Genomic DNA, 25,124 nt, shown 5'->3' with positions numbered 1-25,124 from the left:
AAGGAGTCCAGAAGGTAAAGAGGCAGCAGGCTAAAGACAGGTTCCCAATGTTGCTTCTCATGAGGTCAGAACACCCAGTGATGACTCTGCTACAATATTGCTCTGTTATTTGCACTTGGTCAGAGGAGACAAAAAAAAATTTGCAGAGGAGCAACCACAGCCTCTGGAAAGTTCTGGTCTTTCCCTTCTGCCTTCTACTCAGGTCTCTGACATAAATTCTAAAGAACATGTTTTCGTAAGAGTTATCTCATCTAAGTAATTCTGAGTAAGAGAAACATTGATGGGTAAAGTGATGGGGCAAAGTTCCGTGTAAAGCTGGTAGAAGTTGTGACACCAGCGAGAAGTGACTTTTACACACAAACGACCCTGCTTCCTCACACTTGCCTTTGCATGCCCATAAGCACCAAGGGTGTTTGTTCAGATAGTCCTGCCAGATTTACCTGCGGTGACACAGAGGACAAGGGACACGCAACCTGGTTCCCCATGATCTCAGCTCTTACCTCAGAGGATAGGTTTAATTAGGAAGAAATCCTTCACTGTGAGGGTGGCAAGAATGCAGATTCTTGAGTCAAATCAGACTCAAGATTCACAGGGAAGCTGTGGATGTTCCTGGAAGTGTTCAAGGCCAGGCGGGATGGGGCTCCAAACAACCTGGCTTAGAGGAAAGTCTCCCTGCCCATGGCAAAGCGGTTTGAACGAGAGACCCTTCCACACAGTCCATTCTATGACCACCTCGTATGTGCTAAAGTACCAGGCTCATTAAAGCACATTTTACCCACAGGCGGTGAATTAAAACGCCTTTAGCATCCGGAGGCTGTGTCAGCCTGAGCTGTGCAGCCCCGGCCTTCCGGGGTCCTAGGGCGGGCGGCGGGTGCTCAGAGGGGCACGGGGAGATGACGGCGGGGTGTCGCGGCTGTCCCGTGTGTCTCCCGCCACGGTGTCCCCACGTCCCGAGCCTCCTCCCGCCGCTCCCTCAGCCCGCGGGCGGCGCCTCAGGGGACGCGGCCCCGCGCGGCCGCCACTGCGCAGGCGCCGCCCCGCCCCGCCCCGCCGAGCCGAGCCGCCACTGCCGTGTCGGCCGCGGCAGATTCGCCATAAGGCGCCGCAGGGGGACCCGATTTTCGGTGGTGTTGGTTTTTTTTTTTTCCCCTTTTCCCTCGCTCTGTTTTCGAAGCGGGCCGCGCTCGGCCCCCGGCGCGCTGTCCCGCTGAGCCCCCGCGGCGATGGAGGCGGCGGCTGCAGGTGAGCGGGGCAGGGCCGGGCGGGCGGGGGAGCGCGCAGGGATCCCCGCGCGGCGGACGGGGGGAAGTAGTTCCGGCGTGGCTGTGTTAACGCTCCTTCCGCACGACAAGTAGTTCCCACAGAGGCGCCCGGCCCAGAGTCCATCGCCCCGCGCTGCACGGCGGCCTGGGGGGCTGTGGGGCCGGGGGGGGCCTCCAGTAGCCGCCGGAGGGCTCGGGCAGCCCGAGCCTGGGAGTTCTGCTGTACCCCGGCTGCCCGTCCTGAAGCTGCCGCTTAGCAGCGAGTCGGGAGCAGCTGGAGCTGCTGCTGGTGCCGAGTTGAAGCGTGGAGACCCCAGAGCAACCTTACAGGATGTAAAGGGGGCCTGCAGGAGAACCGGAGAGGGACTCTTCCTCAGGAACTGTAGTGATAGGACAGGAGTAATGGGTGCGAACTGAAAGAGGGGAATTTTAGTCTGCATATTAGGAAGAAATTCTTTACTCTGAGGGTAGTGAGACACTGTAAAGAGTGACAAGGAAAGTTGTGGCTGGCCCAAGCCTGGCAGTGTTCAAAGCCAGGCTGGATAAAGCCTTGAGCAACCTGGTCTAGTGGGAAGTCCTTGGCCATGGCAGGGAGCTTGGGACTGGGTGATCTTTAAGGTGTGTTCCAACCCCTTTCCATGCTCTGATTCCATGATTCTGTGCTCACCTGGGTTTGAAGCACTCGTGAGCTTCTCTGGCAGCCGCTCTAAACAGTGTTAACAGCTCAAGGTCCCCACAGCTCAGCTGCAGAAGGCACATGTTTAAGATGTGTTAAAGATTTTTCCATTGCCCTGTCATCTCAGACCTTCGTGTGCCTTTCATTCGTGTGGCTTTCATTCGAGCAGTGAATAAAGTTACTCAGAGGTGGCAGCCCGAGGAGTGCTGTGTGTGTGCTTTCTGCCTTTCACAATCCCTATGTGCTGTTGCAGTACAAGTTTGTGAAGTGATGTTGCAATAATTTAATGTCTGTTAATTACCCTATATAGTCAAATTTGGTTTCTGGTTGTCATTCCCCAAGTTGACTTCTTAATTTTTAGAATCCTGAGTTATGTCTACCTGTCCTATGAAGTGCTGATGGATAGTTTACAGCTCAAACCACCACTAAGGGGTGATAGACATACTCTAAAACTCAGAAAGTTCAACTGCAACATGAAGAAGAATCTCTTTATGTTGAGGATGGCACTGGAACAGGTTGCCCAGGGAGGTGGTGGAGTCTTCTTTTCTGGAGACATTCAAAACCCACCTGGATGCATTCCTGTGTCACCTGCATTAGGTGATCCAGGGAGGGAGGGTTGGACTAGATGATCTCCAGAGGTGCCTTCCAACCCTATCTATTCTGTGATTCTGTGAAATGGGATTTTATGCCAAGGAGAATTGCACTATCAGGAGGATAATTGAGTAGGAGAATAGCTAACAGGTGCTGTGTTACTTATGGACTATTGTTAAAACATTTCAGGACTGCTTTATGTCCTGGGATCCAACTTTTCAGTGAGAAATAATTCTCTTACTACTAGTGCTACTAATACATATTTATTCAAGCACATTATTATTTGTCTTAATAGAAAGTGTTCTGAGTGTGGTTGAACCCAGAACTCTCCTGAGTGCTCAGTATTTTTTATTTTGCTGCTGCTGAGGTGTATCTGACCTCAGATAGTTTTCCTTATGGCTCCTTCCAAAAATCTGGTTCAGTGTTTCATATGGTGCATCTTGAAGTTGATGACTGATTAAGTAGTTTGTGCTTCTACTTTGAGGGCTTCTAAGTGGTTTTGGTTTCTGGTAGTGCACCTTACACATTTTGATACTATGCATTAGTGTATTTTAGTGGAACCCTAAGCAGTGTTGTGTTTAGCCACATGAGGGAGATCTTAGAACATGAAAATAAAAATGTCTTGCTATAAACGTATCTACTATGGCTTTTTTTTTTTTCCCTTAATGATGGAAAAGCTATTCTGTTTTTATGTTGGATCAAGTGATTACTCTAAATGGAAAATAATTTCCTAGTTATTTGAATATCCTATTAAATCCATGTTATACCCAAGTAATGAATTTCATATATTTTAGCCAACAGAAGTTTGTGGAGACAGTTGTCTTCTTTTAATGAACATTATTTAACTTTTTTTCCAGGAGCATTTGTGAAGATGGTGTCTGTAATGCAGAAAAATACATGTGCTTTTATTTGCCATCTTCAGTTAAACTCCAGTTGTTTCAAATCCAAGTTTCTTTTCACAAATACAGTATCAGACTGGTTAAATACAATGTGTTTGTTTTAGGTGAGAGTGCCAGAGGTGGGCCTGGGTGAAACTCGTGGAGCTCAGCAAGGCCAAGTTCCAGGTCCTGCACCCGGGTATGGGCAAGCCCAAGCACAAACACAGACTGGGCAGGGACGGGACTGGAGCAGCCCTGACGAGGACTTGGGGTGTTGGTGGGTGAGAGGCTGGACATGGCCCAGCAATGTGCTCTGGCAGCCCAGAAACCAAACATGTCCTGGGCTGCATCCAAAGCAGGTGGAGGGAGGGGATTCTGCCCTGGTGAGACCCCACCTGCAGTGCTGTGCCCACCCCTGGGACCCCAGACATGGGAAGGATGCTCTTTAATGCTGGAACAACTGAGCTACGTTGAGCTGAGCACCCATTTCCTGTGCCTAACAGCACACAATGGATGTTTAATTAGAGAAGATTAAGAATGGGGCAAGCATGCAGTGATACTTGTCCAGAATGTGGACTTAGACCTTCTTATAGGTTTTGCTGAGCCCCAGCCAGTCTCTGTCAACTTGGTGCTTCCTGGTCAACTTCTAAGAATTCTGGACACCAAGTGGATGTGTACCCACTTTGGAGTTGTAGCAGCAGGGAGAGATCAGCTGCAAGGCAAGCAGTAATTTCAGAGGGGTCGTGTCCTTCATGACACCTGGTTTTGTAGTTCTTCATTTTACACTTTGCCTTTTCTCTGGTCTTCAGTTACATCTTTCCAAGCAAAAAAAAAAAACAAAAAACAAAAACAAAACAAAAAAAAAACCCACAAAAAAACCAAAAAAAACCAAAAAAAAAACCAAAAAAAAAAAAAAAAACCCAAACAAAATCTGATTTATTTAACTGCTCATGTATGGAACCATGCTGTGTTTGTTATTGATCTTCCTTATTTCTGTACCTTTTATGGATGTTGATTATGATTATTATTATTTCAGTAGAGGAACAATATCCAAAGATGTAAGCCCAGTATGGATCTTTTCTATTTTTCAATAGGTCTTTGTATTATAGGACTGTCTCTTTTATAGGTCTGTCTGTTTTAGCTCTAAGGTTTTGTTTCTGAGTGCAGTTCCTAGCCTTGTTTTGAGGCTGTCTTTAAAGTGTTTGCTATAATTGAGAGATCTTTCACAGAAAACTTCTCCAAACCATTAGAAAATGACAGCAAATTGAAAAATTAATTTTGCTATGGGCTTGCCTTCTTTGAAGGGTCTTTTTCCTATACAGATTGCTTTTTATTGCACAGGCTCTTGGGCAGGCCTGTTACTGTTGAGATGTTTTTAAAATGTTGCTGCATTCTACTTTTTATTTTTTAAGTTGCTAAAATTATCCTTAATGACCTGCCTCACTGTTTTTTTTTTACCTTAAATTGGACACAATTTAAATCTTCCTTTGCTTTCCTCATTAGATGAAACTTCTATGAAAATGTTTTCTTCTATTGAAAGTTCATTTTACTGCTATTTAGCCGTGCTAGATTTTTCCTTCCCGTTTCTAAAACCTTCTTTGATGATTAGCATCAAATATGATGCTTTTAAATAGCCTTCATGCTGCTTTCAAGGATTTAACTTGTCTTGGAACGCTTTAGGTTTTTTTTGTGGTTTGTTTTAGATGCTTTTTATCTTCATATAGTTTGCATTGTTGAAGTGAAGCATAAACATTCAGTTCTTTATCACTCTTTTAAGAGGGCTTTTGAGAGTACTTTAATCATGGTTATAGAGTAACTCTCAAATAATGTCACTTCGAAAAGAGTCTTCTGTTTTACTTCTGATAAAGTTAAGAACTGTTTCTCCTTATGTGGTTTCCCTGTCTGCTTGCTGGGTGAAACAGTCATTAATGGTGTCTAAATGTTTAATCTTGGCATCCTATCCTGACCTGACATTTAACCACTCTGCATAAGGCTAATTAAAGCCTAATAACTAAGAAGTAGTGTTGCTTGTCTTTAACAAAAGCAATTGGCTTTTTACATGCTGCTTTCATATTAACTGCTACCTCACATTTCATTGCTTCTATCTAAACAGAAAAAGTCTTGTTTATTGTTCTTAGACACTTCAGTATCTTACATGCTCAACATTTGTGTATGAAAAGTTCTTTTACAAAACAAATAATTTGATTGGAATAGCTGTGCTCACTTTTCCCACTTTTTATTGTACTTGATATCTGCAGGGAAACAACAGAAAGAGGAAAAAAAACCAAAAAAACAAAACAAAAAGCCCAACAAGACCAAGTCCTACTCTGATGAATAAGATTTTTAATTGCAGAAAGTTCCTGTTAAGAATTTGATGGTGATGAGGCAACAAAGTTTGTTTCAGCTCTGTAGTAAGTTTAGAAAGAAATAAGTTTTTACTCATATTCTGAACTTAATTGCTGCATATTTTAGGAAGGTTGACCAGATGCATAATTATTGATCCTATCAACTTTTTACACAGGCCAACAAATACCCAGTGACTTCATTTTTTAATTTAATTGTGGAGTTTTAATTCCTTTTAACAGCTGCAGAAGTTTAAAGGCACTTACAGCAGTTGTTAACTCTTGCCTGCTTTGAAAGGAAAGGTGAAAAGTTTTGGATGCATTAGAATGATTTAGGGTACATAAATACAGATTTGTGTCCTTGCCCTGTGTGTCTTGTAAAAGTCATTGTAAAAGTTATTAAAAATAAAACAACACCCAATGCTGAGACTTCCTTTTATGCAAAATTAAAGTTTTTGGTTAGTTAAAATTTACTTTGCACTAGGTTTTGTCATACACTGGTTAAAAGTATATATGACAATAATATATTCCTTGATTCCCTTAAGTACTGTTAATTTCAGTGATCTTTCCAAGATAAGTGCTGCTTTCTTGCCCCTTCCCATTCCCCACTAAAACTTTAAAGCCAAGTAGGACAGATACTGGTTTATGCTTTGTGAAGGGGATTGGGAAGCAGGGACTCTGCTTCCTAGTCTGCAGCTTGCTCTTTGTTTTTAGTAATCCATTTGTTAAACTCCCCTTGCCTTAGATATGCTTAGTGTGAAGAAAAAAAACCCGTACTAATTAAGAAATATGCTGAGGGTTTTGGAAGAATTAGGAAAAAAAGGCTTTGCTTAAGTTATAGCTCAATTTTCCACATAGTCAATTAAGAAGAAAATTATTGGTATTATTTATTTCAGTGTATATTTAGCACAGCTTATAGGGGCAAACTGAAGATAATGAATTACCATAAACATGTTTAGTGAACAGAACATCCCAGATTGGTTTTGGCTGAATTTCCTGACATTTGTGTACCTGCATACTTTATTACTGTTCTTTTCTTTCTCTGCATATTTAATTGCCACCTAATTAATTGTTCAGTTGATTTCCTACATAATTAATTATTCACTAATTAGTCATTGATTCTATGCATAGTTAATTAACTTACTCCTTATTTGATTTTTACACTTAATTGACTATAATTCATTGCTTTATTGCTACACTGCCTAATTAGCAACTGCATAATCAATTATTGTTTGCTTATTCCATACTTGCTTAGTCTGGTGATCAGCAGAGTTTATCCTCTGCTCTCTGACCTCCTTTTCCAGTCATTTCTACCTAAAATAATTTCATTACTCTAGTTTCCATCTCACCTCTGAGTAAAGCTCGTGAATCTTCTGTGTGTTCCCCTGCTGCTTCCTGCACCTTCACTGACACTCACTGTGCTCTGCCACCCGGGCCGTTCACTTCTGGGTTTGGGTGGCTTTGCTAATCAAACACTTGTAACACTCACAGAGGCTTCTGGGCGCTCTCCTTGCTCTTCTGCCCCTCCCCAAGTCCTCACTGGGAGGAGTGAGAGATAAAGTGGTGTGTGAGTACTGATTGCAGCCGTGAGGAGACAAGGGACAAAACACTGAGCCTGAACTTCTAGGGTAAACAGCCAGCAGGTCAGGAAGCAGAAACAGTGACAAATAAAATTTCAAAATAGAAGTGTCAGCTAAATCGTGAGATTTCAATTGGTTAAATGTTTAGGTAAATGTTCATAGGTTTTATTTTGCATTTATATTTAAAGAGAAGAGTTGTTTGCTGGGTCAATAACAGGCTTCATGCCCTTTTAAAAAAACCCAAAAAACAGTAATGCTAACTAGAGCAGAATTAGTTCAAAGGAACATTTCAACATACTGCAATCAAAACAGAAATATCTGTGTGCTCAAGACAGCAGAATGCCTGAGAAGGAGCCCAGCTGAGCTGCTAAGAACATGTTGATTGTACCATACTTACACAGCTGCTTGTGTGTCATAAGGGAATATTTCGAGCAACAGGAGCAGCATTGGAGTTGTTTTTTCAGAGATGTTGTGGAAGAGATGAAGGCATAGCCTGCCTGTTAGTTTTGAGCTGCACTTTTGTTATATTTCAAGAGCAAATACCTGTAAAAGTGACACCTCTGCTGCTCTTAACTTTCAGGACACCTTAAATAAAGATTTCTTTTTTTGAGTGGGGCAAACTATATAATTAGTGTGTCATGAAAGAGGTAGAGTAAGTTTCAGTAGGGAAGTGCTTAGGTTTGTTTTAAAAACAGGTCCCAAAATACAGCTTCCCTGTTCTCTTACCCCCAGAGTCATCCCAAAATTCACAAACTATCACTTTATTTCTTACTTACCCAGTGATCTCTGGTTTGACTTGTACCTCAAAAGTGCTGCTTGTTCCAGTTTGGTTTCAGTGGGTTTATGTCCCTAATTTTCCATAGGGAGGTGGAGGGGGAGTAGCAATTGCAACCAGTCTCTGGACCAGAGCTTCATACATGTAGCTGGAGAACAACTGTGCTGTTAAAATTGGTTCCTGGTTGTTTCTTTGTTTCATTGGAACCTGAAGGGAGTAGGGACTCTTCAAAAAAATCTACCATTAAACTAAAAGACTGCAGTTAGAAAACAGAAGTCCTCTGAATTTCTGTCTAAAATCTCTGGCTTTTTTATATCTGGCATTATATGAATCCTTCTTTATTGTTATTTACTTTCTTGACACTTTGCTTTCATATCACACTTCAAGTACCTGTGAATTGAACAAAAACATAAAGCTTTATCTAAAAAGTTGTGTCAAATTGACCAGGGGACATTTTAATGACATTCCTTATTTGCTCCTGCTGCTTTGAAGGTTTTTAGTTTGTTTTTTTGTTTTGTTTGTTTGTTTTTCTTAAATCAACAGGAACCTTTCATGGAACTCAATGAGGATGTCACTTCTTACATATAAATTTATCATGTGTTTGAAAATACATAAAATTATAATGTTGTTTGAGGCTGGAAGGGGAAAAAGGTTTTAAATTGTTATTCCTTTTGTATCATGTTAAAACATTTCTAAGATTTTAGCCGGAAGAAATTTTTTGCCCTATGAGGACCTAGCTGGGAGTTTACCAATTTCTTAAATTAATTCATTTGGAGATGTATTATGAATATGTTAATTTAGTGATATAACATTAATGTTTTCACCTCATTGCTGCCTGTTACGTGTCTTAAGTTACTACGTTGACTGAACCGAAATCCTGGTAACTCATGGTAACATAAATAACTTACATTTGAAAACACTAATTCCTTGTTTTTAAACTTGTTTTTTCAGGGATCAATTCCATCTTCATGTGTAAGCTTTGTAACTTATTTTCACCAAATAAGTCCGAGCTGTTGTCTCATGTCTCTGAGAAACACGCAGAAGAAGGGACCGGTGTGGATGACATCATTATTCCTCTCCAACCTCTAACAGTACCCACAAACACAAGCAAAGATGGAGAAGGTACATTCAGAAATTGAGAGAAGTGTAATTTTCAGTGTTACATATTTTTTTTAATAAAACCTGTGGTGTGATGACTCTGCCTTGTGTATAGAATGGTTTCCATAGTTTGTTTTTTAATAAGCACTGTGCAGCTGTCACCCCAAATATCATTCAGCACAGAATAGATCACATGACAGATACGGATAAACTCAACGTGTTTTAGGGAATGATGACATTGGCTCATTAATTTTCAATCTCAAGTATAGTAAAGTTTGCTTCCTACAGCTTTAATTTGAGCTCTGTTCTGGGAGCAGTGGGAAGATTGTCTAGCAGCAATCAGGACACCATGGGTGAGGGTGTGTCTTGAAGCTTAGGTGTCCTTTTTGAGTTGTCTAACTTGTTTGCTGTGATTCAGGTAATGTTAATAGTTCTATTCCAAAAAGGAAGTGGCACAATTCATAATTTATAACCGTGTTTTGATAGTGATGCTGGTAAATAAAGCAATCAGAGGTTGAATTAGTTACACATAAAAATTTTATTGTGCGATGGAAGAAGTTATATTAATTCCATTCCATTTTAAGCTGATCATAATTTCCATCCTTTGGAATATTAGCAATGGATTCAAAATAATTCAGACTTTTATCTTCTTTTATGCCCTTACTAAGTAATGGATTTATATTGCTAGCAAACCTCTTATTTAAACCAAATACTAGGATTTTTCAATCATTATAATTTCTGGATTTTAAAAGCTATGCGCTTATGAATCAACCACCCTCTAATATCATACATTTAAGAATTTTTTTGTTGTTAACATATGTATGTGATGTTTCTTTGCTTATTTACCAGCAGTAATTCAGTAGTTATATTAACTTCATCAATGTAAGAAGATATTTCTAATAATGGTCATTTAGTATTTCACTAGAGCTGCTGTCTCCTTAGGTGGCTGGTGAGGAAAAAATCTTACCAGAGTATTACTTCACATAAAGCCCAAAAAACCAGTGTATCAGAAGGTGATGAATAAATTTCAAATTGGTTTTCAAAATGTCATTCTAATTTTATTTTCGTAGCACAGAATTAATTCCTTGGGCATGCAAAATGCATTTTCCTGTCTCAAATCTTTGTTTCCTGTTATTCCTCTACTACATATGTTTCTGAGCATAGTGATACTGGTACCTTGTAACATATTCTTATTCATTTTAGTAAAAAGGCTCTTCTGTAAACTTCTCTTTGCATTTTTGTCAGGAGTATCTGCACTTTCTATATTGTATGTGTTCAGCATGCATTGTACATTTATGAGGATAGTTTATAATTACCATTATGATCTGCAGCAACAGAAATTAGACATAATTAGCTTTTAAGAAAACAACTCTGCAAATCTTACATAAAATATAGCATTCTTAAGTTATATATTCATAATTTACCTTTCTAATTATTCTTGGAGAATACTTTATTCGTCTGATGTGCTCATATGGTGCCACCTTTTTCAGGTTATGTAGCCCAACTCTTTGCCATCTGATGTCAGTAAGAATGTCAAGGTAAATTACTTTTCCATAGTTTTCAAGTCATGTTCTAGGCATTCTTCAGCATTTCTCCTTTCCCATCAGGCAGATTGATTGGAGAAGAAGGTTCTGAAGTACCAGTGAATTATTTTCTGTGTTCTGTTAAAAAAAAAATACGGTATTTACAGTTGAGCGTAGGATTTGGAAAAAGTTCTTTTTTCAAAGAATCAATTATTCCCTCCTGCTATGGAATCTGCAGCAAATAAAACTTAAAAAGTTTGTAGTATACAATTATTTGTCAGTGAACCATTCTTTGTAGTAATTCAGTATTGTCACTGAAAGGCAAAGTAATTGGTGAATGACAGTCTTAGAAATTACAACTTTCAGTACTTGGTGACTAATATATGAAGGTATTTTTCTCCTTTGAAAGTGTAAATTCTTTTCCAATTATTGGTAAATACTGTAGCTACCCCCCAATTGGTATAGAAAAGTGAATGCTGAGTTGCTAATGGAGCTCTTTGTTCTGCCTGAGTAATGAATTAATGATTTTATAAGTACTGGGGACAAGTAAAGTGCTAGGCATGTAATATGTGTTTATTATTCTAGTGTTACTTAATTTACAGTGCTCTCTACTGAATTTTGTTTAGTCACACCACTTTCCCATTGTTAAGCCATGATCTATTTAGAGTTGATTTGTCCTAAATATTTTGGCACGATGATGTTAAAATTTTTTTTATGAAGTGGGACAAAGGGTACCAGGGAGATGTTGCTGTTATACATCTATGCACAGGTCACATTTTGTCCAGCACATCTGGAATCACATCATGAATGTGACATCTTTGTTTTGGGAAGTGACAGGTAATTGTAGTCACTCACGCTTCAGTTTAGCCTAGGGCTTTTTATAATTCTTCCCAATGATGTCCATTTCCCTCACAGTGCTTGACAAAACTCAGCTTTCTTTTGCTTCTGCTTAGTCAGATTGGTGAGGATTTGTGGGCATCAATGGCCCTGGCTTCATCTATTCATACTGTTATTACCTGATGGATTGTTGTTTGGTTTGGGCTGTATCTGGATTATGGGATGCATGTCTCTGTCTGTTATGAAACCTCAAAGAAAGTTACAGTCTGAGTATCACAGTTTACTCCGAGGAGTGCAGCTCCTTAAGGTCACTTAGAACCACAGTGTGTGCATCAGCCTCATCCTTGCCTGACCACAACAATGCACACAGACCCTGCATTCACACCTGGGGGACAGGAGGTGCTGCAGGTGCTGTGATACAAACACAGAACTGTAATAAGGCTGAGGATGAGATTTATATGCATGCATTTATGTGACACTGTGTGCAGAAGAATCTGAATATGTTGTGCTGTTGTAACTGATGAAATGTAAGCTTTTTCTACTGACATTTGAGAAGGATTCATGTTGCATAATGTGTCAGCCTGTTAAAATATGGTCGGGAGGTTTAAGTGACATTTGCACAAGCATTTTGTGACTTCTGACAAACTTTTTGTATTAAATAGATTGATTTGGACAAGCTTATGTGAACAATTCCTATGAAGGAACAGTATAAAAATAGACACACAGTTTATTTCATTACTCTCTTTTTGAAGTGTCTTTTTTTATGCCTTTGAGTACATAATTATACAGCATAGCACAGAATGTCTTCACTGGATATTGCTATTGCTCATCCAATAGCAGTCAGCATAAAGATTGGTTTCAGTCAGTCTATAATGAGTGCAAAATCCCCAGAAACAATGAAATTGTTCTTGAGAGAACAGGATCTTAATTCAAAATCTTTTAAATGACCAATTTAAAACTTCTATTTATGACTAAGCATCATTGAAATAAGTGTTAGGGGGGTTTATTATTTATTTAATATACTACTTTATTTTTAGCAGTTAAATAGATTCTATTTTCTAACAAGAAATATTTTATTAACTTGGTTACGTACTGGCAGATTAATGAAAATGTTCTACTATTAAATTACTGGATGCTGTTGATCTTAGGTGGTTTAAGCTGGAATTTGTGTACTGCAGTGTGGAGAGCTCTCTGGAGGCAAGCTGGGTAGAGAGACAGCTGGAATTTGTGGTTATGTGCCTCATTAAAAATTTAATTCTGGCATTTGTTAACTCAAAGTAGCTTGAGATAAGTTCTGTCTTGGAAAAAGGAAACCAAGGAGCAAGGAAAATAAATGACTGATAAGCCCTGAAGTTCTGGTGATGTATCAGCTCTCACATTAGTCCTGCTGTTCCTGTGTTTGTTGCTGCCTGCCTCATGCCACCAAACCTTTTACATGGCTGAGAACTGCTGTAAATTCTCCTACTGCTGGACACATTTACAAACATTTCTAAAATTTGCATATTCTTTGTTTATTTGCCACACCATTAATAGTCACAGTGATAAGAACTGCAATTTTGTAAGCCATAGCAAAAGTTCTATCACCAGACATCTGAAGGAGCAGTTTTCATATTTGCACTTGCATGGAAGATTTTGTTTCAATTTCTGTCTTAATGTGAAAGTGCTGTTCTGTTTTTCATTAAATTTGCACTAAAACAGTCAGGAAGAAGTGTCTCTTTCACCTGATTTTTCTTAATTTCTTTTTGTTGGGTAGTCTGATGATTGCATTGGAAAGAATTAAAAGAATAACATAGAGATATGGTGGTTGCATTAATTCTTCCAAGTGTTGGATTTAACTATTTTGTAGTAGTCTGACCAGCATCCACATGTGTATTCCTCATGTTGGACAGTATCAAGGCCAGACTGTGGCCTTTTGATGGGTTGATGAAAGATAATTGTTGTTGGGTTTGTGTTAATTGTTTGTTAATCAACTTAAATACTGATTGCTGTGATGGATGGATATCAAAATAGCATGAATGGTAACAAAGAGAAATTTTGAGAGCACAGAGATTACCCCTTTCTTTTTGGCTGAAACTGACAAAACTACTTTTCCTAGAGTAGCATGAAATTTCAGGAGACTGGTGGAGAGTTGCAAAAAGTTATGGGAAACAGTTGCTTTTTTTCTATTCATAGTAAGGTTTTTTGGCAGTTTTATTATGTTTATTTAAGCAGACAGGTATTCAGACACTCCTGTAAGAAGACAGAATGCTTTCTTTTTAATCTGATAGTAATTACATGGTTAACTCAAAGCTGTGGTCTCTGAGTGTGAGGTTTTGTTTGCGTGGTATGTTTTAGGGAAATGCTGAATAGGTTACAAATAACATGATGCTACCTTCTGTTCTCCTGCATCATCTTCCTTTAAGATGCCCTAAGTCATTTATTTTTCCATATCCTCTAAATCAACCAATTCAATAACGTCTTTCAGCACCTGTGCTTGAAAAATTTTTGTAATTTGTTGGGTTTTTTTTAATATTCTCTCTTTTTGTGGTTTTTCAGACTTCTACATTGTCAAACTCAATTTATCAGTACAGCAGTGATGAGAGAAATCTTAACCAGGAAATTCAATTTATGTTGTCATGCATTTCTGTGCACTGCATATCATTGATTTCATCAACATTTCATCTACAGAAATATGTAAATGTAAAATTATATGGTATTTATTAGTTTTGGATGATGTTTGATTTTAATTCAGGAAAATTTTTTTGCATGACTTCTGGAATTTATTTGTTACCAACATTTTTTTTAGGCCAGCTTTTGGCTAGAAAGTGCTGACAATCAAGAACCACAGAAAATATTAGGGAGTAATTTTTCACTATATTACAAAGACAGTGAGATTTTGGTTCTTAAACATACATTATTTTTCTCTGATTACAGAGAAATTCTCAAATTTATTTGAAAATTATTTAAATTAAAACGCTTTTGTAGTGTTGAAACACACTAGAGCAATTTTGTAGAATACATGTGCTGATAGAGTGCCTGCAGTGTAATTAAGTAAAACTGTGGCACTTTGACATCTGCTGATCTCAGTAACACAAATGTTACTGCTTTGGAGCTCCCAGAAATGCCGGCAAATACCACTGCTCAAAAAAGGTTTGTGTGATGCTAACCTTTTTTAAGCTTTTGGAATAACTCCCCTCAAACTTCATTTAAGGCACCTATTTTTCAAAGATCAGAGGGCTACTAGCTAATTAGCCGTGGAATTTAATTGTAGTTTACTTTAAGCTTTACTTTAAGCTTTTTTTTAATTTTCTAGAGTTGCTTGTAGCGAAGAGGAAAAGGGGCAGACCAAAAGGGTCCACTAAGAAGTTTTGTGTGGATGAAGATGTGGCAGAAAATAACCCTGTTCTAAGCAAAGAGACTCCAGCTGGGACAGAGGAAGGCCCAGAACCATCTGAAGTCTCACCAGGCAGCCTGGAGTGCAGGAAATGCAATCGGAAATTCTCCAACACACGTCAGCTGACCAAACACATCTGCATTATTGTTCTAAATGAAGGAGAAGAAGAAGGAGATGGAGGTAAGAAAACATCCAGCAAAAATATCTGAAACAGGTTGTGGGGCACCGTGAGACCTGGCTTGGAATCCCCAGTGCTGGCTTTAAATGGAATGGAGTTGTCTGTTCCTTGTAACACAAAAAAGCAAAACTGAACTTAGACGAGGTATTTAAACTTCTTTCAAAGTGGTCAAAATGTTTATTACAGTAATGATGGTCTTACAACTCCCTGAAATGCTTGTTTTTCATTAGCAACTGTTCTGTTTCTCACAAACTGGATTGTAGTTTTTCATTGAGAAGTGGTATAGGCCATGCAGGTGAGTATCACGCATAGGTGAGGAAGGATGAGCCTGTACAGGTGTTTCTATCCCATGTCTTTGGAAACCTGAGTTCTGTTCTCTTCTTTTGATAGAGTTTGCTTTTCTGGATGGCTTCTTTCGCTGTATAAAAAAGAATGTCAAACTCAAACAAAGCTTTATGTGAATGATTGTCTTTGGCATAGGAGAGTCCAGTGTTTAAATTTAGCTTTAAGATTGATTTGTATATATTTGTCCTCTTAAATTTTTAGTATAGAACAGAGCAGAATGGAGTTATTTTCAGTTGTAAGGAACCTACAGTGACAATCTCATCCAACTGCCTGACCAATTCAGAGTTGACCAGCAGTTAAAGCTGCTGCTAAGGGCATTATCCAAATGATTTCTTAAACAGTCATTGGCCTGGGGCATTGAACCCCAATGCATTTAAAAAGACAACAGTGAATATTTGTTCAGAATAGAGTAGTTGAAGGGATGTACACTAATCATCTCCTCTACCTGCCTATTTTACTTTTCCCTAAGGTCAGTGTCACATACATACAAAGCAATTACTTAGTCCAAATTACCTTATGTGAATTTTGTGTTAATGGTAAAATTCAGGTTTTGCTTTTGCTACAGTTGCTCAGCATAATATTGTGGATTCTGCTTGTAGACAAAATTTGCCACTGATTTTTTTCCAGTTTTCTGTTAGTCTTTCCAGTCTGTCATGATTATACACATACTAGTTAGTATGACTATTTTACTTGCATTGATATGTAGAGTTTAACTTCTGTGGAAAAGCTTAATTAAAATAAGCTTAAAGTTTGTTGATAGAGCAGAGAAACCCTTACTTTGATAAAGTACCTGGTTATATTTTACTGTCATCAGTGGTACAATTTTTCAACTACACAAAAGAGCAATTACTCCAGCTGTCTCACCTCTGACATCCTAAGTGTCCATGCCCTCTGCTGTTAGTATGTGCTAGGTCCACTGTTAATATTTGCATTATTTTAGAAATGTCGCCTTTTCTAATGTCCTTTTAAAATAAACTCTTCAGGTCAAAGTATAAACTCAAATTACCTGTTCTTGACCTGTTAGCTCATTTGAGCGCCTAAATCTTATCTTCATTGGTTTCTCTACAAAATACACTGCAAATTTTCCAAACTAAATTGCTCATCCTTTTCCTTCTTCATAAAGAAAATAGCCTCAGTTTTGGGCAGATGAAACATTTTTTGTTTATTCCTTGGTAAAAGCAAAATGGTCAAGCAAAGTCAAACAGTCAAGCAACAAATGACTTGGGGTCACCAAAACAAGGGGTTCCAATTTTTGGAAGCTTTCTATCTTGACTGTGAAGGTATTAGGGGCTGGTTTTATCCTGAAAACATAATTCTTCCTTGGAATACATCTGTGAAATTCAGTCCTCAGCGGTCTACTAATTACTGTCCCATCACAGGAAAATTTTTCACTTCTGCTTTACCATATGAACTGGTTTGAAACAACTTTTCAGTTTCTGAATATGTAAATGATAGTAGCATGTGCATTATTATTTTCCTCTAAGAAAGTGTGAATACAGTCAGTAGCACAAAACTCTGTGGAATGGGCAAGAACAGCATGTTCTCTGCCTAGTGTTTTCTATAATAGTCTCTGTAATATTCCCCATAACCTTTTGCATAATCACAGAATTGCTAAGTTTGGAAAAGACATCCGAGGTCATCGAGTCCAACTGTGAACTCAGCATGACCATGTTCACCACTAATCCGTGTCCCCCAAGCGTCACATCCACAGACCTTGTGAACGCTTCCAGGGACGCTGAGTCCACCGCCTCCTTGCACAGCCTATTCTGATGGTTGATCACCTTTTCAATGAAGAAATTTTCCCAATATCCAATCTAAACCTCCTGTGGTACAACTTGAAGCCATTTCCTCTCATCCTGTCTCTTGTTGCCTGGGAGAATAGGCCAACCCCCACCTGGCTACAGCCTCCTGTCAGGCAGTTGTAGAGAGTGATAACAGTCCCCTGGATCCTCTGCTTCAGGCTGAGCACCCCCAGCTCCCTCAGCTGCTCCTCACCAGACTTGTGCTCCATACCCTTCCCCAGCTCCATTGCCCTTCTCTGGACCTGCTCCAGCCCTTCAATGTCTTCCTTGTAGTGAAGGGCCCAAAACTGAGCACAGGATTTGAGGTGTGACCTCACCAGTACTGAGTACAGGGGGACAGTCCCTGCCCTGGTCCTGCTGGCCACACTAGTTTTAATAATGTATCAAGCTGCCAAGGTGCTATTTGCCTTCTTGCCCACCTGGGCACATGCTGGCTCATGTTCAGCCACTGTTGACCCACAGCTTCAGGTCCTTTTCTGCCAGGCAGTTTTCCAGCCCCTCTGCCCCCAGCCTGGAGCAGTTGTGACCCCAGGGCAGGACCTGGCACTTTGCCCTATGGAACCTCATACAATTGGCCTCAGTCCACTGATCCAGCCTGTCCAGATCCCTCTGCAGAGCCCTCCTGGTTCATACCATGGCATGAGGTGTTTTTTTGCTGTTCTGCTCATTTCTTGATGTTTCCTTTATATTATGGTTGATTTTTCAGACTCCTGCTTACTATTAAACTTATATTTTCAGGGAAATATTTAGAAATACAGACAGATCTTTCTTGTACTCTGAGAGTCAATTTAGAACCCATCATTTTATCTTTTTTTTTTTTTTCTTGAGTCCACTGTTGCCAATTTTCTTAGAGCTGGATGGAAGATTTTGTTGAAGGTCTTTGAATCTTCCAGAAGTATAATACCTGGTTCTGCATGTCAGAGACCGTTCAAAACAGATGGCTAAAATTCACAAGCAACTTTGGCTGCAGGTTCTTCTCTTTTGACATTTTACCTAGTACATACAAGTTGTGGTTTTTTTCTTTTTATCCATGTATTTTCCAACTTGAAATTACTTACCTGTTTTTTTTTAATGTTTCTGATATATTTCTATAGTTTTAAAGTTTATAGCACTTTCTCATGTTTTTAATTTCTTGGAAAGCTTAGCACGCTATGGACATCTGGTTAATAGTCAGATGTTTTCACTTTGCCCTGTGTCTGGCTGCAATGGAGTTAATTTCTTCATAGCAGCTCATATGATGCAGTGTTTTGTATTTTTGACCAAAATAATGGTTTGGCTATTGTTAAAATATGCTAAGCATGAAAATATTGAAAAGAGATATATAGTTATTCTGTGTGATAGTCTCTATTCAAAGAAATCTAATATATATTTTGTGCTGGAGCTCAAATATTCATAGAGGTTTACAATAATAAAATGTTTTGCCGTCTTTTATAGGTTGACAAGAAAAGTGCTGAAATCCCTAACATAACTAAAATAAATAAATCACTAGAAAACTCTAATTGAAACTAGAGTTGAAACTGCAGATGTATTGGTCAGAGGAATAGCTGGTAGATGCAGTGGGCCTCTGCTGTGCCTTGCTTCTGTAACTCAGATTCTCAGTGATCTGCATTGATCTCTGAGATCAGTGACTCATGGATAGTTCTTCTGCTCCTTCCAGAGTAACCAGGCCTTACTGGTCACTGATATCCTCTGTGCATCTCATTTGATCCTTTAAAGCATAATGATTGCCTTCACCTTGCATGCCCATTCACTAAAATAGAATTAAAAAAAAAAAAAAAAAGTCTTTTTTTTCAAATCTGGAGGGTTGACCCTGCCTGGACTCCAGGGTGCCCAGGAAGCAGCTCCTCAGCTAGACTGGGAAGAGAAGATACAACAAAAAGCTTGTGGGGAGAGATCACTCATGAGTTACCATCACAGGAAAAATAGACACAACTTGGGGGAATTAACTTATTACCAATCAAATCAGAGCAGGATAATGAGGATTAAACCCAAAACTCCATCAGAGAAGCCAAACTGTAGTCCTCCTGCTGCCAAAACATGGCCACACAAAGCCAATACAGCACAGGATTAAAAAATGTCCACTGTATTTCCAATTTTCCATGTACATGCTTAGTAAATATATTTTCTTCATAGAGGGCTTATTTGCCTAAGCAAGTTGCTGTTTTATAAGCCACCTATTTCTGTTTCTTTTTGGTTAAACAAAGTTAACAGTTCTGGCTAATGGTTTGGATCTGGCTGGCAAGATACAAGAGAGGACATTTAATGGCTGGGGAATGGCATTTGGGTGGAAGACAGATTACAGCCCCTTCTCTGGAGTGAACCATTCAATCCTCCTGAAGTGGGAGCTTACATATATCTTAAAGATGTCACTTTGGGTCTTAGTTTAAAATGGTTTTGCCATCAGCTGGATTCTAATTTAAATTAATTCTTCCTGCAAGTAGGATGTCATTCTCTGCAGGAGAAGCAATTGCCTGTGTTAGTTTTAAATGGCCAGTTCACTTTCTTTTTTCTCAGCTGCTGTCCTACTGCTCTGAAATACCACTTTTTAGAGGCTAAAAAATAGTAATTTGAATGAAGAGTAGTTTAAAAACATGCCAGTTAAGGCTGTATAGCTATGCCTGTGAAATGTCATACATCCAATTACAAATGCTGAGAGCAGTCCCTTCAATTAATGACTCCAGCGGAGTCCTGGGACAGATGAACGATGCAGTTCGATGGGACTCCAGAAGCCCTGATTAATTCAGAGCTGGCAGTAGCTCTGCTGATGAACAGACCTGACCATTCCTGGATGGTGTTCGAGGCAGCTCAGCGTTGTGTTTCCTGCACAAACACGAGCAGCGTTCGAAACGCCTGTTGGATCCAGGTGCCAGCTGACAAAGTGCTGAGCTGACTGCTTAGCAGGGGAGGTGCAGAGTGAGACAGTTTGCCTAAACAAACCTGTTCAGGAGCAAGCAAAGGCTTTTACTGCCTGGAGGAACTCACCTTACTATTCAAGTGGCATATACTCCATTTTCTCATAAATCATCTTAAACTCATCCAAGGGTGTTCCTTTATAACCCATGGTCGTTATTATACAGGAGAACTCTCCTAGTTGAGATGGACAAAACATTTATTTGACACTCTAATCCATGATCCTAACAATGAAGGAATTTATTCCAGGAAGGCTGCTAAATACTGATTAGATGGCCACATACTATAGAAAGGTTGCTTGAGCCCTGTGGTCAAAGTTGAAGCTCTATTGTGTCCCTTTTAATCCTTTCCTAAAGCACACCTTGCACTTCAGGGTTTTTTTTTTTTTGGAGTAGAGAGAGTTCAGGAACAAAGAGCTGTCATTGAGAGTTAAGGTGTTTGCTCATTTGGTGATTTGATAGGTAGTGTTGGTTTGAAGGATTTTTAAGTCTCAGGTTACACAGAGACCATGAAATAGTTCTCTTTGTAGCAAAAAGTGTTGTCAATGTGTGCACCCCAACTTCTTATCAACAAATTGTTTCTGGAAGATGTTTCTTCTTCTCAGACAGGGGTAGAATGGGGCTACTGCCATCAACAGGCATCAAATTAGTGAATAAATTTTAATGTTTAAGCATCAGAACTAGATCACTGTAGAGAGATGATTTTTTTTAAATCGGGTATCACGAGAGGGTGAGAATGTTCTTACAGATCCTCAGCACTAGTAGCAGATGTATGATCAGGAAATCAGTGGAGTTTTCCCACTGCTGTTTCTCACCAATCTATGTGTGGGCTTTTTTTGTGTTAACTGAGATTGCACAGCACTCTGCAGCTTCCTCGCACCTTTGCTCCTACTGAATGTAGTCCTCCTGTTAGGGGATGGGTGTTTTCAGATCATATTGAGAAAGTTGAGATTCTTTTTTTTGTCATATAGGTAGTTGAGATTGAGTTATTTGAAGTACTTACCAGCTTTGGATTTTGTATGAATTTTTTTTTGTATGGCCATAATTTTTAGAGCTTAGCCTACATGCACAAATATTTTACACATATGAAACAGTTCCATTTTAACAAAGAAATATTTTAATATTGCAATTTTCTATGTTGTTTTTAAGTCCTTTAAAATAGTATTTGTGGTCTGTTTTCAAAGCAGGGAGGCAGTCAGCAGTGTATGACTGTATTATTGTAATACATCTCTTCACCTTGACCCTTGGTTGGACTGAAAGAACTGCCAAATTGATCTGCCTGACAGAGGCAAGTCAGGAAGGAAAAACAATGTGAAACATTTGTTGGCTACTGTGGTCGTAGTTATTCACTAACATGTATTACAAAACAAACTCAAATCTGTGGTTCTCCTTTTTTTAATAGAATTCCAATACTCAAAAGTTAATAGGGTTGCATATTAACATGAAAAGGTAATAAATAGTTTTGTTATTTGTTTTCAGCCACTTCATCATTAAACTGATTAATGGTTAGATAAGAGAGATTAGGAGTAAGGTGCTTGGATTCTATTCATATAACTAGTAGGAATTACATGATCCCTAGTGAAGTGGAGAAAAATCCCGTTCTCCTCATCAGAGCTTTCATTCCAATATATGGTTCTGGATTTCTTTTAGCTAAAGCATGTTTTGTCCATAGGTATATAAAATATTTGGGGCCTTTTTTCTAATGCTTTTCAGTTTTGCTTCCTGCCCACTGAACAAAAGCAGAGTAACTAATTAATTAATGAAGCCAGTGTGTGAAGTACCGTCAGGGAAACAATTCAATAAGCAGATTGTATTCTCAGGAACATGGTGTGGCTCCTGGGGACAGTCCTGAGCAGGGCCAGGAGTTGGACTCCATTATCCTTGTGGATCCCTTCCAACTCAGTTTATTCTGTGATTCTGTTTTTTCTGATTCTTTATGAGAAGACTTTCTTGTGTTGGTAGCCTGGTCCTGCTGATAAATTTGTGATGATTCATTTTATTCTTGCTAATAAACTAACAGAGGTTGTTTAATGAAGAAAATGTGAAAATATGTGTTTATTTCATAGAATCACTAAGGTTGGAAAAGAACTGTAAGACAGAGACTGACTGTTTCCTTACATCCCTGCTCAGCACACCAAAAGAAACTACTGCACAAGCAGGTTCTGTTTGAAGGGGATTTTTTTTTATCTTCAAATATCCCTTTCAAGTATTGCAGAAAAATATCAATGCTAGAACTATGCTCTTTTAGTATAAATGAATAATTTACAACTATATTAAGGAGTTAAATGGGGACATTATGAAACTCTTTATACCTATAAAGCAGCAATATTTTCCAAAAATCAGAGAAGTCCACAGAGAAGAACCTAGTTGAGAAGAGTCGTAGATCAAGGAATTTTTGTAATGAAATTGGAGAAATCATTAGTAGGTGTTGAAAAGCTGGGGGCTCTCCAGGCAGAGGAGCTGGAAGCTGGGCAGAATCATGGCTGGCTGTGTTTGAATTCTGTTTGCTTTTTCGTTGTTCCTTATTCTGGAGATTCTAAATAGTAATTTCAGGCTTCAGTTTAGTATTAAATCACTGCCAGTTGTCAGCATACAGATTTCTGTTTCAGGATGCCTGAGAAAGCTAAACTTCTTCCTGCACACCTTGTTTCCTTCTAGTTCTGTGTCTAGTACAGAAATTGTGGTTTATGCAGGTTATGTGATCAGCCGTACCCATGCTGCTTTAGCTTCTGCTTGTGTCCTTCATTTTTGTAAGGAACAGCCAGGGCACTTTAAACCTTTGTTCCATTAGAGTCAGGCCACAGAGACAGTCTTTGTTTCTATCTCAGCTGAGTATTTACAAAATATTACTGGAATTAACACAGCTGCTTCCATGTTGTGTATCTTTTCACTCCTTCTGCTGTTTGCATGACAGAAACAAGTCTGGACACAATACAGCTTTGCTCTTACTGGTTTTTTATTTATATTTTGTTTTCCTATCTCATCATGGCAGCTACAGCATATTTTGTATTTACATGGAATTGCTTACTCTGGAGATTGAATCAACTGATGTAAATTGAGAAAATAAAAAAAAAAAAAAAGAAAAATTCACTGGGTTTATTTATAATTTTCTTCCATTAGTTTCTTCCTTCCTTCCTGAAACATTTGCATAATGCCTTAATTTGCCAACTTTGTTTTTTCTTGTCTGCATCTTCTACCACGTCATCTAATATAAGGAATTTTATTTGTATAAGCTTAAGAGTTCTCTTTTTTTTTATTGATGCTGCTAATTATTTATCTATAAAGACACAGGGTTTGTTGTTTTTTTTTGTTTTGTTTTGTGTTTTTTTTGGGGTTTTTTTTGTTTTTTTTTTAATTTTATTTTTATTTTTTAGAATTTCAGTAAAGGAATTGCTCATTTGCTTTAAAAAAGAAATCAGCTGATTACTGGCTATTCATTTTTATCTCAGAAGAGTATTTTGTATACAACCGTTGTGAGGCTTTCTAGTTAACAGGTTGAAAATTTCTCCTATTTAAGAGGTTGAAGACATTCTGAACAGTGACAGGGAATGATTTGGATGTGCAGGCCTTCAAAATGAGGAGTTGCATGTTGGGAGTGAGGTTGAACTAAAGAACTATTTTGAACCCTAATTATTCTTGAATCAACACTAAAAAGAAAATTATGTTTCTGGCTGTTGATTTACAATAACTGGAGCAGAAGGTCTAATCCAAAGAGATGGTCAAAAGACTTGCCCTTAAATAAGATGGATAATGAAGCCACTACTAGAAAGAATAATCCTAGGATTGTCAGAACAGTTGAATATTGAAAAGAGAAAAATTAATTGTTCATTAATTGCAAAATCATAAGACCTTCAACGAAATTTGTATCATTTTCACAGAAATCCACAATAACTTGAATGAATTTAGAGACACGTTTCTGAGAGTTCATTTTTAAGATTTTGATTTTTTTTCTCTTTTATTTTCTTTGTTTGTATAAGTATCATACTAGTTTTATTAAATAGAGGGGGAAAAGGTTCCCCTTGAGGGATCATGTGGCACATCTTGTTTTGACAATGTCTTTCTTTCTACTGTAGCATAACTTTTCTCCCCATTTGTTCTTGCAGTGTTAATAACTGTGTCACCTGCATTGCTTTTGTACATAGTTACCTTCTTTTTGATGTTTGCTCTTTAGGTAATGATTCTGACGTTGACCTTGACAGGAAGGAAGATGAGCGAGAAAAAACTCCCAAGAGGCCCAGAGTTCAGAAAACAGAGAAAACAGCATCAACTAAGGAGACTGAGCAGGTTTCAGGAGCTAAAAATCCTATTATAAGTGTGGTTTTGACAGCCCATGAAACTATTCCAGGTAATCAAACTCACCAATTATATAATAATACTTTTTTAAACTATGCTGACACTGTATAAAACATTCATTGGTCTAAGACAAAATTGCTTGGAATATTTAATGTATGAAAAATATTTAGCATTATTTGATTATCTTGATAGAGTCTCCTCATCTGGCAGCTACGTAATTGTAGAACTTCAGTCACATTTCTGCATAGGTACCAGAAATGCTGGACCTGGCTGTAGTTAACCTCAGTTACTGCATTGACATCAGTTATGTTTAGTCTGTGAATAGTTTAAAAGAAGAAAATGCTAAAACACTGACCAGAGAACAGAAAAGTGCATATATATTTGAAAATCAAGTTCTACATAATGATTAGAGGATTCAAACAATTTAGTTAAACCTAGATTTGCATTTGACTGTTTGTATAAACCAATAACGGGTTATAAATCATTAACCATTCTGACCAACTGTCAGAATCCCTATTTTATAGTTTTGTGCATTATTTTCAGCTTTGTAGTTTTGCTGTTCTCCTTTTCAGTATTGATAAAATTTCAGAGTATTTGTTTTGCTTATAACTATCAGAACAACTTCAAGGTCTTCATTTTGTTGTTGTGGGTTGGAAGCTAGC

General features: G+C 38.5%; 1 protein-coding gene across 2 annotated transcripts in view; it reads left to right on the top strand.

The window, feature by feature from the left end:
• Positions 1-1,160: 1,160 nt before the first annotated feature.
• ZFAT (zinc finger and AT-hook domain containing) overlaps positions 1,161-25,124 on the top strand; it is a 74,910-nt gene continuing 50,946 nt past the window's right edge. For both annotated transcript variants that reach the window (XM_053982030.1, XM_053982039.1), the window contains exons 1-4: positions 1,161-1,242; positions 9,056-9,226; positions 14,855-15,115; positions 24,341-24,514. In XM_053982030.1, the coding sequence (XP_053838005.1) occupies positions 1,224-1,242; positions 9,056-9,226; positions 14,855-15,115; positions 24,341-24,514 (625 nt within the window). In that variant the 5' untranslated portion in view covers positions 1,161-1,223. The remainder of the gene's footprint in view (positions 1,243-9,055; positions 9,227-14,854; positions 15,116-24,340; positions 24,515-25,124) is intronic.

Source organism: Vidua macroura, chromosome 1 (assembly GCF_024509145.1).
Source record: "Vidua macroura isolate BioBank_ID:100142 chromosome 1, ASM2450914v1, whole genome shotgun sequence".
In the NCBI taxonomy this organism is placed as follows: Eukaryota; Metazoa; Chordata; class Aves; order Passeriformes; family Viduidae; genus Vidua; species Vidua macroura.
Note: the sequence above shows the minus strand (reverse complement) of the source record. Positions and strands in the feature narration are given on the sequence as shown.